The 16489-nt window shown below is 39.6% G+C and overlaps 1 protein-coding gene across 2 annotated transcripts in view; it reads left to right on the top strand.

Annotated features, from left to right (window-relative positions):
• LRP11 (LDL receptor related protein 11) overlaps positions 1-16489 on the top strand; it is a 130505-nt gene that overhangs the window by 24609 nt on the left and 89407 nt on the right. For both annotated transcript variants that reach the window (XM_053710655.1, XM_053710654.1), the window contains exon 3: positions 7584-7725. In XM_053710655.1, coding sequence (XP_053566630.1) covers positions 7584-7725 — 142 coding nt within the window. The remainder of the gene's footprint in view (positions 1-7583; positions 7726-16489) is intronic.

Raw genomic sequence — 16489 nt, forward strand, 5'->3', positions numbered from 1 at the left:
TCTGCCATTTCTTTGGCATCTTGGTTAAAGCTTTTGATTCAAAAGGCTTACTTGGTGGCGGGGCAGTCTCCGCCTCAGAGAATTATGGCTCATTCTACTAGATCAGTTGCCACTTCTTGGGCTTTTAAGAATGACGCTTCATTTGATCAGATTTGCAAAGCTGCAACTTGGTCTTCTTTGCACACTTTTACAAAATTTTACCATTTTAATATATTTGCTTCTTCTGAAGCAATCTTTGATAGAAAAGTTTTTCAGGCAGCTGTTTCAGTTTGATTCTTTTGTTTATATTTTTAGTTTTTTTCTTGAAATTTACAAGAAAAACATATTTTTTGTTTGGATTAATTTTTTTAGTGGAAATAGCTGTTTTTATTTTATCCCTCCCTCTCTAGGGACTCTTCTGTGGACTTCCACATCTTGGGTATTTGATCCCTTACGTCACTAGCTCATTGACTGTTTCCATTTACATGAAAGAAAACATAATTTATGTAAGAAATGACCTGATAAATTCATTTCTTTCATAATGGCAAGAGTCCATGAGGCCCACCCTGTTTTTGGTGGTTATATTTTTTTGTATAAAGAACAATATTATTTTTCAGTTCCTCTTTTTTACTCCTTTTTACACCTCACTACTTGGCTATAGGTTAAACTAAGGTGTGAGTGTGGTGGGAGGTGTATTTAAAAGCATTTTGAGGTTTGGCAAACTTTGCCCCTCCTGGTAGGAATGTATATCCCATACGTCACTAGCTCATTGACTCTTGCCATTATGAAAGAAATTAATTTATCAGGTAAGCTCTTACATAAATTATGTTTTTTTACTGGAGGGCACAACTTGTATCAGTTGTCCCTACTAACCGGCAGTACTGTTTTTATGGCCCTTGGTAATATTTTACAATAATCCTTTAGGACTCTGCACTCTTAATTTCAAGACTTTTTTTTCTCTTGACTGAGTGTGTTCCCTTAGTATTGGCTGCCATCTGATGGCAGTTCACTGTAAATACATGCTCTTTTCTATATTGAGGAATTCATGTAATTATTTGATATAGTATACTTATTTTTTTAGGAATCTTTAAAAGGAAATATTTATATCTTATCCTTTATATTTTATGCAGGTTTTTCATTTTCTGTCTTAGTAAGGAGCCTTCTGCACTGTTGTGACATCATTTGGTATCACAATATACTTTATTATCTGAGTAACCTTAAAACTCTTATTCATACACATTTTGTTTATATGTTTCCATAATTTATGAAATCTCTCTGGTGGCTCAGTGAATAGTCGCTGAGATACTACAGGATAGATTTGAGTTCCAGACCCCATGGGAGTATGAGAGCGTTCTCTGACAACATCAATAATTCTGTATGTGCGTGCAAAGCAGACCAAAGTGCTATAGCCTACAGGATTTACATTTTACAATCTTCTATGAAAAAATAGAGAGAGTTTTCTGTTTTTTTTCCCTTCTCTTCTGGAACTCTGTATAATATTCTCTCTCATACCGAGATGAATTGTTCTAGTGTCTGTGATATGTTTGTTGCCCTATTCAAATTTAAGGGCTTCTTTAATGTTTCTCATATTGCGGTGATATTTGCTAACTCTTGTATCACCATTATATTTTTTTCTATAATTTAGATATAGGAAAACAATTTTAGAATATTTCTTCTATTGAGGAGATATTTTCTAATGCCTGTGACATTCATTGTCCCTAGTCTCCTAATAGGTTTAATGTTAACCTATGTGGTGAATGGACTTTCTTTATGTATTTATTTTTTCCCTATGTGGATGGCTTGTCTTGCATCTGTAGGGTTGTTGGTTTGTTTCCAACTGCTGGGGCTGGATGTTCTTTTAGGGCCTTTGCACTTGGCCCAGTGGTAAACTTTGCTGCCTTCAAAGCTAAAGGTCGAGAGTTTAAATCCAGCTGTGGCTATGTGTTCATCACAGTGAGTGCCCTTTCACTAATGGGTTACAAATATCCTTGGCTAATCATGAATTGCAGGCTACTGAATTTGTTTTTATCAGGAACTATGATCATCCTTTTTTTTTCCAAGCCCTCATAGAGGTCTAACCAGCCTTGGAATCTGGGTTATGCGATCCAAGAAGCCTTCCTCTGAGAGCAAATCAGCATTAAGGGTCCGCCCCCGATCCAGTCATGGATAAGGTGGGGGCAGGCTTCCTTCTTTCAGAAGGTTTGGATTAGCGATGTCCCAGATCCTTGGGCAGTGGAAGTAGTTTCCCAGGGATACAGGACAGGTTCAAATTTTGTCCTTCCAAAGGAAGATTTCTCCTCTTATGATTATCTGCAATCCAGATAAAATGAGTGGCATTCTTAAATTGTGTAAAGGATCTCGCTTCTCTCTGAGTGTTTGTCCCAGTTCATTTGGCGGAACAGGGTCTAGGATTCTATTCCAATCTATATGTGGTTCCCAAGAAGATGGGAACTTTTAGACTCTTTTTAGACTTTAACTGTCGGAACAAGTTTTTCAAGGTTCCGTCTTTCAAAATGGAGACTATCTGTTCTATTCTCCCTTTAGTTCAGGAGGGTCAGTCTGTGACTACCATCTACTAGAAGGACACGTATCTACATGTTCCTATTCACAGGGAGCATCACCAATTCCTATGGTTTGTCTTTCTAGACAAACACTTCCAATTGGTTGCCCTTCCTTTTGGCATTGCCACGGTTTCTCGGATCCTTAATAAAGTTCCTAGGGGCCCTTTTGGGCGGTGGTCAGATCTCAGGGTATAGTGCTGGCACCATACCTGGATGAATTCTTGGTTCAGGTGCCATCATTTCATTTAGCAAAATCTCTCATAGACACTCTGTTGTCTGTTTGTACTCACGGGTGGAAACTAAATCTGGAACGAAATTGGGGAACGATCATAGATTCTCTGTCTATGAAGATTTTTCTGAAGGAGGTCAGAAAATCCAAAATTCTTGCTTTCTGTCTTTCACTTCAGTCCTCTATTTGTCCATCAGCGGCTCAGTGTATGGAAGTAATTGGTCTAATGGTTGCATGGAATATATTCCTTTTGCTCGTTTCCATCTGAGACTTCTATAGTTATGCATGCTCAGGCAATGGAACGGAGACCACTCGGATCTCTCTGAGGATAGTCCTAGACTCAATAACGAGAGACTCTCTCTATCTTGATTTATCAGGATCATCTGTCTCAGGGAACCTGCTTCCTAAAACCATCTTAGGAGATTGTGTCCACGAATTCAAGCCTGGGGAGCAGTTTTGGTTCTTTAAAGACTCAGGGTCTTTGGACCCGAGTGGAGTCTTCTCTCCCAATAAACATCTTGGAACTGAGAGCAATCTTCAATGCTCTAACAGCTTGGCCTCAACTAGGTTTGGACAACTTCAACTCAGTGGCGTTTATTAACCACCAGCAAGGAACTCGGAGTTCCTTAGTTATGAAGGAGGTGACTAGCATTCTCAAGTGGGCGGAGTCTCACGATTGTCTCCTCTCTGCCATCCACATCCCAGGGGTGGACATCTGGGAAGCGTTTTTTCTGAGCAGGCAGACCTTCATCCAGGGGAGTGGGCGCTCCATCTGGAATTATTCACAAGGATAACCTTCAGGTGGGGGGTTCTGGAGTTGGATCTGATGGCGTCTCGTCTAAGCCCCAAGCTTCCAAGGTACGGTTCTAGATCAAGAGATTCTTAAGCAGTTCTGATTGATGCTCTAGTGGTTCCTTGGGTCTTCGATCTAGCATATTTGTTCCCTCCGTTTGCCCTCCTTTCTCGAGTAATAGCTTGTATCATTCAGGATAGGGCATCTGTGATTCTAATAGCTCCTGTCTGGCTTGCAGGATCTGGTTCGCGGATTTGGTGAAGATGTCATCTCTTCCCCCTTGGAGGTTGCCTCCTAGGAAGGACCTTCTACTTCAGGGTCCCTTCCTCCACCCAAATCTAGATTATCTGAGGCTGACTGCTTGGAGATTGAATGCCTAGTCCTAGCTAGGCGCGTTTTTTCTGAGAAGGTAATTGATTCCATACTTCAAGCTTGTAATCCTGTTACTTGTAAGATTTACCATAAGGTATGGCGTAAATACTTTTATGGGTGCAAATCTAATGGTTTCTCTTGAAGTCGGTGAGGTTCCCCCACATTTTATCCTTTCTTCAGGATGACCTGGAGAAAGGTTTGTCAGTCAATACTCTGAAGGGTCAGATTTCGGCACTGTCTATTCTTTTACACAAACGTTTGGCATATCAATCAGATGTTCAATCTTTTGTTCAGGCCTTGGTCAGAATCAGGCCTGTGTTTAAACCTGTTGCTCCTCCATGGAGTCTTAACCTTGTTCTTAGATTTTTACAACAGGCTCCGTTTGAGCCTATGCATGATATTAAGTTGTTATCCTGGATAGTTTTACTTCTCCTTGCTATTTCTTCTGCTCGTGGAGTCCCTGAACTTTAGGCTCTACAATGTGATTTTCCTTACCTTATTTTTCATGCGGATAAGGCGGTCCTTCGTACTGAGTTGGGATTCTTCCTAAGGTAGTGTCAGATTGCAACATCAATCAAGAAATTGTTGTTCCTTCCTTGTCCTAACCCTTCTTCTCAGAAGGAACGTCTGCTGCACAACCTGGATGTTCTGCATGCTCTAAAATGTTATTTGCAAGCAACCAAAGATTTTCGGCAATCTTCTGTCCTGTTCGTTGTTTTCACTGGTAAGCATAAGGGTTAGAAGGCCACTTCTACTACTTTCTGGTTGAAAAGTGTTATCCGGTTAGCTTATGAGACAGCTGGACAACAGTCTCCTGAGAGAATAACGGCTCATTCCACTAGGGTTGTCTATTTTTTATGGGCTTTAAAAAATGAAGCTTCTGTGGAGCAAATCTGCAAGATGGTCACTTGGTCCTTATTGCATACTTTTTCCAAATTCTACAAATTTGATACTTTTGCCTCGGCTGAGGCTTCCTTTAGGAGAGAAAAATCTTCAAGCGATAGTGCCTTCTGTTAAGGTCCGCCTGTCTTGTTCTCCCTCCCTTACATTCTGTGTCATCTAGCTTGGGTATTGGTTCCCACTAGTAATTGGAATGGATTTGTGGACTCTCTATGCCTAAGAAAACAAAATTTATGCTTACCTAATAAATTTATTTCTTTCCTGGCATGGAGAATTCACAACCAGCCCTTAATTTGAGTTAAGACAGCTTTTTTGTATAAACCTCAGGCACCTCTATACCCTTGTGTCATCTTCTTTTTCCATTTTCCTTTGGCCGAATGACTGGGTATTATGGGTAATGGGAGTGACACTTAACAGCTCTGCTGGGGTGTTCTTTGCCTCCTTCTGCTGGCCAGAAATTGAATTCCCACTAGTAATTGCCAGGAAAGAAAGGTAAGCATAAATTTTGTTTTTCAACTTGCACTAACCCACACGCACAAGAAGATTCTAGTGATGTTCACACTCGAGTAGGAGTGCTAAAAAGTGTACTACTTGTAATCTAGCACAATATTTTTTATTAACAAAATTACAGTTGCAAGTGTTGTCTACTCCAGTAACAAGTCCAAATTGACTCTTCCAAATAAGGCAAGTGATAGGTGGAGTTTGGCTATTGAAAAATAATTGCAGAAAAACATTCACACTGCTGACAGTCTTGTAATTACAATGTATTTAACAACCCTTTAGCAAGTCATACTAGGGTGGCTTCAGGAAAGTTCATGCTTTTTTCATGCATTTAAATTTTAAATAGAAGCATTTTTGAAATATACTTCCATTAGCAAAAATGCTTCTAGTAAAAGTTATCACTGTTTTTCAGCCGCATATGCACATATCCTGTTAGGGCCCGTGCACCAGTATTCAAGGTCAGAGAGCAGGCAACGATGTGTATTACGCCTGTGAAGACTTAATTTGTGTCATACAAGCCTCTGCTGGCTCTCTGAGAAGGTGTTGTGTTTGAATACGGATGCACAGGCCCTCACAGGATATGTGTGTATGCTACTAAAAAACAATAATTACTTTTACTGGAAGAATTTTTGCTAATGGAAGTATTTTGAAAAAAATGCTTCTATTTAAAATTTAAACGGACCCATGCACATTTCAATTTTGACCTTTTTATCCCATTAACCCTTTCGCTACCAAGCCTTTTTCACCACAGTGATCACCTTACTAATTTTTCATGGATAGCCACATGTAAAATAAAGACCCATATGGGCTTTGGGGTTATAAAATAAATTAAAGAGGCCCCATTGTTCAGAACAGAAATAAAAGCACTCTTTTTCTTGCAAGGTGTTCACTGTTAGCACAGTGATCACCTGACTATACAGACAAAATTCATATCTTTTTTTTGAGAGAGGGACTTGTCTACTAGAGGGGTCTCTACACATACCAGATTTTATTTTTATTGCACGTATACGGCTAGTAATTACCGCTCCCACTGACGCCGCTTGACTTCTCTTTGCGTGCGTATTACAAATTGAAAGTAAATATTTTTCACTTGGACGCTAACTGTGTGCAAAGAACAGAAGTTAGAATATTGCAACCATGTTAACATACTCCCCCATAGACTTCAAAGTAGAGAGATAAGTGGAAAAACCTAACACCCTGTCGCGCTAACCCAATTCCCCCATAAACTTCAAAGTAGAGAGTAAAGTGGAAAAAAACCTAACACCCTGTCTCGCTAACCTAAATCGCCATAAGCCCTATACTCTAACGCCTAACTCACCGCAAAGTCCCCACTACACTATTAACCCTAACCCGCCACATAGCCTACCGCAATGTACCCATTACACTATTAACCCCTAACTCACCACATAGTCCACCATATTTGTAGCTGCTATGGGAGCTGAGATCAAGGGGTTTGAAGAACCTCTCCCTATCCAGCTCCCTTGCAGCTACAGTGAGCTTCTTGGTTCTGCCCCCTTTGTGACGTCACCACATGCATAATGATGATGTCACCATGAAGCCTGGGAGTGCCGCACACTAGGCTACCAATGATCTGTAGTGAGGGGGGTTGCCGAAAACAGTATTTGATTGGCTATCCCCCTGCATGACAAGAAAGGCTTGTCATGCTCCTACAGGTAGCGATGTGCATGACGAAAATGCCTTGTAATGCGCAACAAAGGAATTAAAGAGCTGTGAATTATAACTGATGTAAATAAACCTGTAATGTTCACAGATTAAATACTGTTATTGACCTCAAACTATATGAAACTGATTTTCTTGAGCTTGAGGAACTTCTGCATGCCCCATTGAAACTGTGTGTGTGTTTGCATTTTATTGGATGATATTTGTTTTCTGGGAGATAGTGAATGAAGTACTTGGGTAGATTAAAGTAGGAACAAGAAAATATAGATGAGCAGGAAATACAAAACTAATTAGCCTGTTTCCAAGGTAAAGAATATTTGCTTTTAAACAGATACTGTAATTTTAAAATGTTCATCACATCCAAACTTTTGCATAAATTTCCAAGGTGTATGCCAAGGAGGAATGCAAACAGTTGATATCCAAATGGGTAGAATTTATATAAGAAATTAATTTTATGGAATATTCAAATATATTGATACAAAGTTTGCTTATTTATTTATAGTGTAGCAATTTTGTACACTTTTATTTAATAGAATCTGTTATTCTCCTTTTCTGACCTACAAACTAGAATCCTCAACCAGGTACACTGAAATTATCTCACTTGCAAGAAGGAGTCTACACTCTTCAGTTAACGGTGACTGATATCTCTGGCCAGAAAAGCTCAGACAATGTGACAGTCAGTGTCCTCCCTGCCGAACATCATGGGACAGGTGAGTCAGACATTTATGCAGGTAAAGCAAAGCAAAGATGCATGATTAAGGACTAGCAGGTCCAAAACGTTGCATTTTGTTTTGTTGCACAAGATTAAATAAAATATTGTTACAATTGTGCTGCTGCTCTTTGGACTTTCAGACATTTATGTAGACATTTAGCTGCAAAACTAGTATGCAAATATCAGGATCTTTTGTGATGTATTTTTGTATTAAAAATAATTCTCAAATTAACATTTAACTTTTTTATAGAAATATACATTATATATTGTGTGTATACATGAATGCAGTGGCATAGTGAAGGGGAGGGGTTTAGCTGTCCCTGTGTGCAAATCTAATGGGGGTGCCTACTCACAACAAGACTGACACAGATATGTGGAATATTTCATATTTAGATCATCTAGCATTACACAAGACAGTTTACCCTCCTTTTAGAATTGGTATAATCCTGCCTGGCTGATTACACTTGATTAGCTTATGCATAGTTGCCAACAACTTGTCATTGGCTCACCAGATCGGTTTAGCTTACTCCTAGTAGTGCTTTGTGTTTAAAGGGACAGTCTACTCCAAAATTGTTATTTTTTAAAAAGATAGATAATCCCTTTATTACCCATTACCCAGTTTTGCATAACCAACACAGTTATATTAACATACTTTTTACCTCTGTGATTACCTTGTATCTAAGCCTCTGCAGACTGCCCCCTTATTTTAGTTCTTTTGACTGACATGCATTTTAGCCAATCAGTGCTGACTCCTAGGTAACTCCCACTTGCGTGAGCACAATGTTATCTATATGGCACACATGAACTAATGTCCCCTAGCTGTGGAAAACTGTCAAAATGCCCTGAGATAAGAGGTGGCCTTCAAGGGCTTAGAAATTTGCATATGAGCCTACCTAGGTTAAGGTTTTAACAAAGAATACCAAGAGAACAAATACAATTTGATGATAAAAGTAAATTGGAAAGTTGTTTATAATTGCATGCGTTATCTGAATCATGTAAGTTTAATTTTGACTAGACTGTCCCTTGAATCCCTCTGCAGGATTTAAAAACATAGCTATATGCAAGCAGCAATGCAATAAAAAAATGTGCTAACTTTTATTTTTGCAGTGTTATATCCCTTTAACTCAGATGAAGTAATCAAGCTCCTCATCACCTCCCTTATTTTCAAGCACATAATTGGCATAGGCAGAATACCTTGATAGCAAGTACCAAAATAAGCCAGCAAGGGTTAAATTATGAAGCCTTCAGCATCTGTATAGCAGGGCACCACAAAGCACACTAGTTTATGTACATGTTACACAGCCTGAATTAGACAGAAGTATTACCTCACAATGTGTAACCTGCTAAGTACTGTGCTGGGGCTGCTGGAATGGATAATAATATATGCAGATATGTTGAGGATTTGTTTCTTATGTTTTACTTTTGCTAAGACACTATTGAAAGTTTCACAAATAGGTGGCCTTTTATGAGGTAAAGATTAATTTTTGTTCTTTCCTGCTGCAGTGATTGCTGGCATTATCTTAGCAGAATAGTTCCAGGAAATCTGGATTTTTTTGTATGTTCTCTAAATTCTAGCACATGAACTTGTATCTTAAGCCCCTTTCAAATTGAGATACCCTGCTTCCTCACTCCTTGCCTCCTACCCTCCCTGATATTATATTTCAGATCTCATGGTTTCCCCTTACCTGACACAATGACCTGTCTGCACACTGCTAAACTTCACTATAAGACTACAGATAAAAGATTACAGAAAAAGGCATACTAAAAACAATGAGATTGGTGATGACAATAGAATTAAATCAAAAGCCACATGTAGATTCATCATCCAATAGAATTAGAGCTGTTTAAATCCTATTGGCTGATTTGAACAGCCAAAAGGGTTTTAGCAGCTCTAATTCCTATTGGCTGATTTAATTTTTCAGCCAATAGGAATACAAGGGACGCCATCTTGGATCGTGTCCCTTGCATTGAAGATTCAGTGTACAGCGGCGACCATATGAAGAGGATGCTCCGCGCTGGATGTCTTCAGGATGGACCTGCTTTGCGCCTCCGGGATCAAGATAGGAGATGCCGTCTGGATGAAGATTGAAGAGGCCGCCTGGATGAAGACTTCTCGCTGCTTGGATCAGGACTTTGCCGCCGGGATGAAGATTGAAGAGGCCACCTGGATAAAGACTTCTCGCCGCCTGGATCAGGACTTCAACTCCGGGATGAAGATCGTTCAAGCGGGACTTCAAAAACTGTAAGTGGATCGTCGGGAGTTAGTTTAGGGTCTGGGCAGTAAAAGAGCTAAATGCCCTTTTAAGGGCAATGCCCATACAAATGCACTTTTCAGGGCAATGGGTAGATTAGGTTTTTTAGATAGTTTATTTTTTTTATTTTGTGGGTTTGGGGTGGGGGGATTTGTAATGTTAGTGGGGATTTGTATTTTTATTTCATATGAAAAGAAGTATGTGGGTCTAGCGCTAGTATAAGCACCTACAGCTCTCTTCAAAAAGAATGCCTAGCCACCCTTGGAAAAATAGCAAATACAGTTGAGGTTAGAAGCTAAAACACGGGGAATTCTAAATGACAAAGAATATAATTACTTATCAAATACACATCCCATTACCCCAGTGTTTTATCAACTTCCAAAAATACACAAATCATTGTCCAAACCACCTGGGAGACCCATCATTTCGGGGATAGGGTCCATATCAAGTAATCTTACGGAGTATATAGACATAAATCTTCAGGAATATGTCACTAGCCTCCCATCATATCTAAGGGATTCTACTCAACTCTTGAATAAACTAGACAAGATACAGTGGGAGGATCAATTTATTATGGCAACATGTGATGTAACCTCGTTATATACGAGTATCCCCCACGAAGGAGGTATTGAGGCAGTAGAGTTTTTCCTCAGGAAAGATAGATATACCAGAAGCACAACGCACTTTCATCCTTGATGGCATAAATTATATTTTAACACAAAATTATTTTAACTATGGAAATCAATTTTTTAAACAATTATATGGTACGGCCATGGGGACCAGGTTCGCTCCGAGCTACGCGACTCTCTATATGGGTAAGTGGGAACAAATATTTTGGGACTCCAGCCCAGCAGGCTCGGACCTGGTCCTATATGTCAGATATATTGATTACATTTTTATAATCTGGAGAGGAACCCTTGACGATCTCCTACATACGATCAAGGTAATGAATATGAATACAATGAACCTACAATTCACTCACAAATTCAGTAAAAATAAGATCAACTTTCTAGACTTGAAAATAGAGATCCGAAATGAGCAAATTGAGACATCAACCTTCTTTAAGGAGGTTGATTGTAACAATTATATACATAATTTAAGCTGCCACCACACAACGTGGAAAGCAAATATTCCAAAAGGCCAGCTACTCCGAATAAGGAAAAATTGCTCGAACCACAACAGGTGGGAGGAACAAGCTGGTCTTGAAACAACGTTTCCTGGACAGAGGATACAAAGAGGAAACCCTGGATCGAAGAAGTCAGGAGAGTGGATCGTAAAGATCTTTTAAAATATAAAACCAAACATACTAAACAAGATTTAGATGACATCATAGATGTCCCATTGATCACTGAGTATTGTGAAAATAAACATATCATTGAAAAAATAATCAAACGGCATTCGTCACTACTCAAAGAGGACTACATAATTGGAGATAAACTCACACCTCATCCTAAGTTCTTATATAGGAAAACAAATAATTTGAAGAATATGATAGCCCCCAGTGTCCCGGGTCAAAAAAGTAAAAAAAGACATAACATGAAAGACGTATTTGGAAAGGACATTAGAGGATTTTTTCTGTAAGAACGGTCTAAAGACTAACCATTTTTCTTCAGGCTCAAAGAAAGAGAAACACAACATCCATAACCTAATTAGATGTGGAGACAGAGGTGTTATCTATGTAATACAATGTCCCTGCGGTCTACAATACATAGGGCAGACCTCCAGAATGCTAAGGGACAGAATTAGAGAACACCTATTATGTATAGAGAAAAAGAATACAGATACTGCACTTTATAGGCACTTTACATTGAAACACGGTGGGAATGTCAAAGATTTCAAGTATTTCGGGATGCAAAAAGTTAATAAGAATTGGAGAGGTGGAAACTATGAGCAAAAACTACTTTATACAGAATCAAAATGGATATTCACATTAGACAGCCTGTATCCAAAAGGGCTTAACAATAAGGAAGGTCTCTTACAACTCAGGAAATAATTAGGGAAAACTCTTAGATACCTTTTGGGGAAGCTAGATATATATATATATATATAGCCTAATTAGTGCTATTTACCTTTTCAATAAGTTGCCATATTCATATATCCTAGCGTACTCTGAGCTGTACGCCCCCCTGTTTTAACGAACCTTGCTGAGTCTCTTAGACTCAGCAAGGTCCCTTACCGCAGTTGAGCGGTTTGGCCTTCATTTTTAGGCCTCTGGATTTGTCCTTTTGGGCTTGATCCAACAGCTTGTACAGGATAGCTGTCTAGCATGCGGAAGGTTTGCAGTTTGAAACCAGTTGCAGCTCTTGGCACCTTGCAGGTGTCCGTGTAAGCGGTTTATAGTGTATCTAGATGCAGCTCTTACTCTTTGATGCGTACTGTCTGTCTGAGTTATAAGAGACCTTTGGGTCTTCTTCCATTGTCTCCGGGTGAGTTGGATCTCCTTCTAGGGATCTGTGTTTCCGGTTGATGGTTGTTTCCTGTGGGGACTTTGTTTAGCTCAGGGTTTCCAGAGCTGGGTGGGCTTAGTGCCTTTCATTTCTCTTCCTTGTGTCCTCTGCTTGTGCGGAGGTGATAGGGAGACTAGTCCTGCTAGTAGGATTTTTTTGACCTCGAGGTATCCCTTGGTTGTCTTGAGGCTTTGAGAAGTATCTTCATATGACTTCTAGCCTTGCTCTTTGGAGCGTTGGACTTTAGCTGGGGGTGGTTCCTTCCTTTGGTCGAGGCTTTTGAGTTCTTCTCGCTATCCGGATTCTCTGAATATGGACCTATATCCCTTGTGTCTGGCTTTTTGGCTAGTTGGGGTGTTTAGTTCTAGGGTAAGGTTTGCCTGAACTATTAGGTGCCCGGACCTGTTTTTCTCCCTGAGACTTCCGGTTGCTGCAGCTTCACTTGGCTTTTTTCCTGACCCAGTCTTGGGTAGTTTTGGAATATTGGATCTCAGGGCTGGTCGGGGTGTTCCACGGTAGTGGGAACTTGGGCTATGTCCTTGGTCCATCTACCTAATCTGGTCATGGTTGGCCAGGTTTTCAGAGTATTTTTTACTCCTTGCCACCATCATTTGGTGGTTAGCTGTGTGGCTTGCGCCTCAAGGGTTGTTGGTTCATACACAGCTGCTGGCACTGGATGTCCAATTTCTGGTGCACCTTAGGGTTGCATTCCCCTGGTCAGCTTGCCAGTGTACCCGTGGATTCCCTGCTTTGCGGGCGAATGGGTTGGCTGTGCCTCTGCTTGGCAAGCTACTTGTAGGGGGTCCTTTTCTAGGACTTTTGTGTTGGGGATTTATCTTCCCATTAGCCGGTGGCTTCGGGCCTTGAGGACAGTTGTTGCCCCTCCAGCCTCATCCCTTTTCTTTCTGGGATATTCTCCTCCCTATGGAGATGGAGTCCTTTCTTGGGGCTTCTCCTGGTCGGGAGGTAGAAAGGTGGGATTGGTTCCCCCTGGGGTCTTGCTGGCTCCAAGTCAGACTTCATTATATACAAAATGTCACCAGCACCTTCTCTTTAAAGTTGTATAATCTTTATTTAAGACATAAAAACAAGCAACGTTTTGGGGATTAACCCCTTAGTCATGCTGTGTTACAGCATGACTAGGGTTAATCCCCGAAACGCCAGAGGTTTAGGGGTTAATAACTTTATTTAGTTGCATCGATGTTGGGGTGCGGCGGAATAGGGGTTAATAAATGTAGTATAGTGGTGGCGATTTCGGGAGCGGCAGATTATTGGTTAATAATTTTATTTAGGTGGCAGCGATATCGGGAGCGGCAGATTAGGGGTTAATAACTGTAGGCAGGCGTCAGCGATGTCAGGGGCAGCAGATTAGGGGTGTTTAGACGTGGGGTTTATGTCAGGGTGTTAGGTTTAAACTAGGGTTGCACCGATACCATTTTTTTTTATGACTGAGTACAAGTACCGATACTTGTTTTCAAATACTCGCCGATACCAATTACCGATACTTTTTTTTTAATGTCATGTGACAGTTTACCAAGCACAATACAGACTAATTATTTAAGATTCCTTCTTTATAATTATAAAGGGCTGTAATTCAAAAGACATTATGAAATAATAAAAAAGTTCACTGAGCATGTTTATAAATAAAAAATATTGCAATAAAATATTACATTTAAAGGGGTGATGCAATTGGGTTGTAGGGCTGTTATATAACATCAATCTGACATTTTGCACTTTCCACACTACTGCATGGGGCAGAAAGATATTTTTGGGCCATTTTTGCCAGAGCTGGAAATCTGTTTATTAACTGCCCAGTACTTCAGGGGTTTGTCTGAATCCGGTACAGTGATCTCTCCTACAATAATACAAATAACAACAATTTGTATTGTCAGAACAGTAGTAAACAATTTTTAGTTTAGTCTCCACTCCAGTTTAAAATTAAATGGGAACATGCAGTTTGAAAAAAACGCCACAAGATAGCATATGGGTAGGAAGTAGAGGTATTGGTTTAAGTATCGGTGCATTTGCATGAGTACAAGTACTCATGCAAATACTTGGTATCGGTACCGATACCGATACTAGTATCGGTATCGGTGCATCCCTAGTTTAAACTGTATTTTCTTTTTCCCCATAGACATCAATGGGGCTGTTTTACGGAGCTTTTGTTTCCGCAATCGCAGGTGTTAGACTTTTTTTTTGCTGGGTCTCCCCATTGATGTCAAAACACTGCTTGTTTTTGGTGCGGTATGGAGCTTAAAATCTCCAGATCGCACCCGCAAGCCGGGTTTTTTTAAACTTGTAATGGCAGCGCTATAGAGGGTTAAATGACAAAACTTTTGTTGCGTTCTTTACTTTCCCTATAGCGCTCAAAACTCGTAATCTAGGTGAATGGGAGCTGCCATGTTGTAACTTAGGTTACCTTCTCTGCTGTGGCCAATTAGGAACAGTAAATAGGTCACTAGAGTGTGCAGCCAATGGCTGAGTGGAATATAACAGTGCTCTGCACTTCCATTTCTAACAAGAACTGAAAATCTCACAATTTCAGAATGGAATTACAGGAGAATGGGACAAAATAAATAAGAAAGTATATTGCAGAGATTTTTTTAATTTATATGATTTATCATTTTATATTGCCATCTCAAAGTATTTACTGTCCCTTTTAAACTAAATAAAGACAGTAAGGGACAGACTTTAAAGGCAGGGACAGGAAGCCAAATAACGGGCATTCCAGCCAAAATTGGAAAGCACATAGGTGCATTTTAGTTTTTAATAGAAGTATTTTTGCAATATACATGTATCAGCAAAAATACTTAGCTGTTTCAAAAGTGTATTTATGTATGCTCTGTGCACCAGCATTTTAAACACAGCACTTGCTCAGAGAGCCTGAGGTGCTTGTATTTACTACTCAATTTGTTAATTGTTGACATGATACAAGCCACACTGGTGCTTTGAGCGGCTGCAGTATTTAAAATGCTGGTTAACTGAGAATATCTAGCTATGTTTCACATGCACGTGCACAGAACATTTTTTTAACAATAAAACAGTGATAACTTAGAATAGAAGCATTTTTGCAAATACATGTAGTATAGTGCAAATATGTTTCTATATAAAGATTCACCTATTTGCATTTCAACTTTAACCAGAATGTCCCTTTAAGCTTGTGTGGCAAAAGTGATTTGGTAAAAAACACTGGGTAATGTCGTTTTACCCAGAAATCCTAGGATTACCCGGATATCTGACTTTACCCGTAACATATATATATATATATATATATAATCTCACGCTCATGGAAGTGAATCCACCCTCCTGGGTCAACAAGCCTGGGTGCAAAAATTAAATGTATATAGCAACAAATAAGTGCACTCTCAGGTCTTTTCTTCAGAGAAGGTCAACAAAATGTATTTAACGTTTCGGGGTTCACTCAGACCCCTTCATCAGAACACAAAAGTAATACCACAATTCAATCTTATATAGTGTTACACACAATAAAACAAACACAAATCACCTGTGATTCAATGTTCATCAAACATTACCCATTTTTGAATTTGGCATAAAATAATTGTATGAAACTGTTCAATGCCTACACTGTGTTGCTGTGTATAAATTCGATAAGGGGAATATTGTTCGATGTTGGAACGCTTGAAAATACACCGGATGTGATGTCATTTCCGGTTTTACGAAGTGTTCCAAAATGAGCAGGATTCAGTTGTCAAAAAACAATAACCAATGTTATAACTCATCATATAGTGGTTATGTGGAGAGTTGTGAGATGTAAGGTGTCCCTATGACTCGTCCTTCGTTACACTGTGAGGGACGCATGTTGGTGGTACTTCAAACTGGAAGTGACTCAACTTCCGGTTTGGCGAAAAATAACACGATACCTTTCTCCTCAGTAAACGCCACAACATGTTACTATACACCAACATGATCCCAACAATACCAAATGATTCACACATAGAGCCCTGCCTTCACGGAATCTCAGTGTCAATACATCTGTGCCATCACAACTGCCAAAACTATCATAGCCATCCTAGGTAAAATTATTACAAAAGTGTGCACTATT

Source organism: Bombina bombina, chromosome 4 (genome assembly GCF_027579735.1).
Source record: "Bombina bombina isolate aBomBom1 chromosome 4, aBomBom1.pri, whole genome shotgun sequence".
NCBI lineage: Eukaryota > Metazoa > Chordata > Amphibia > Anura > Bombinatoridae > Bombina > Bombina bombina.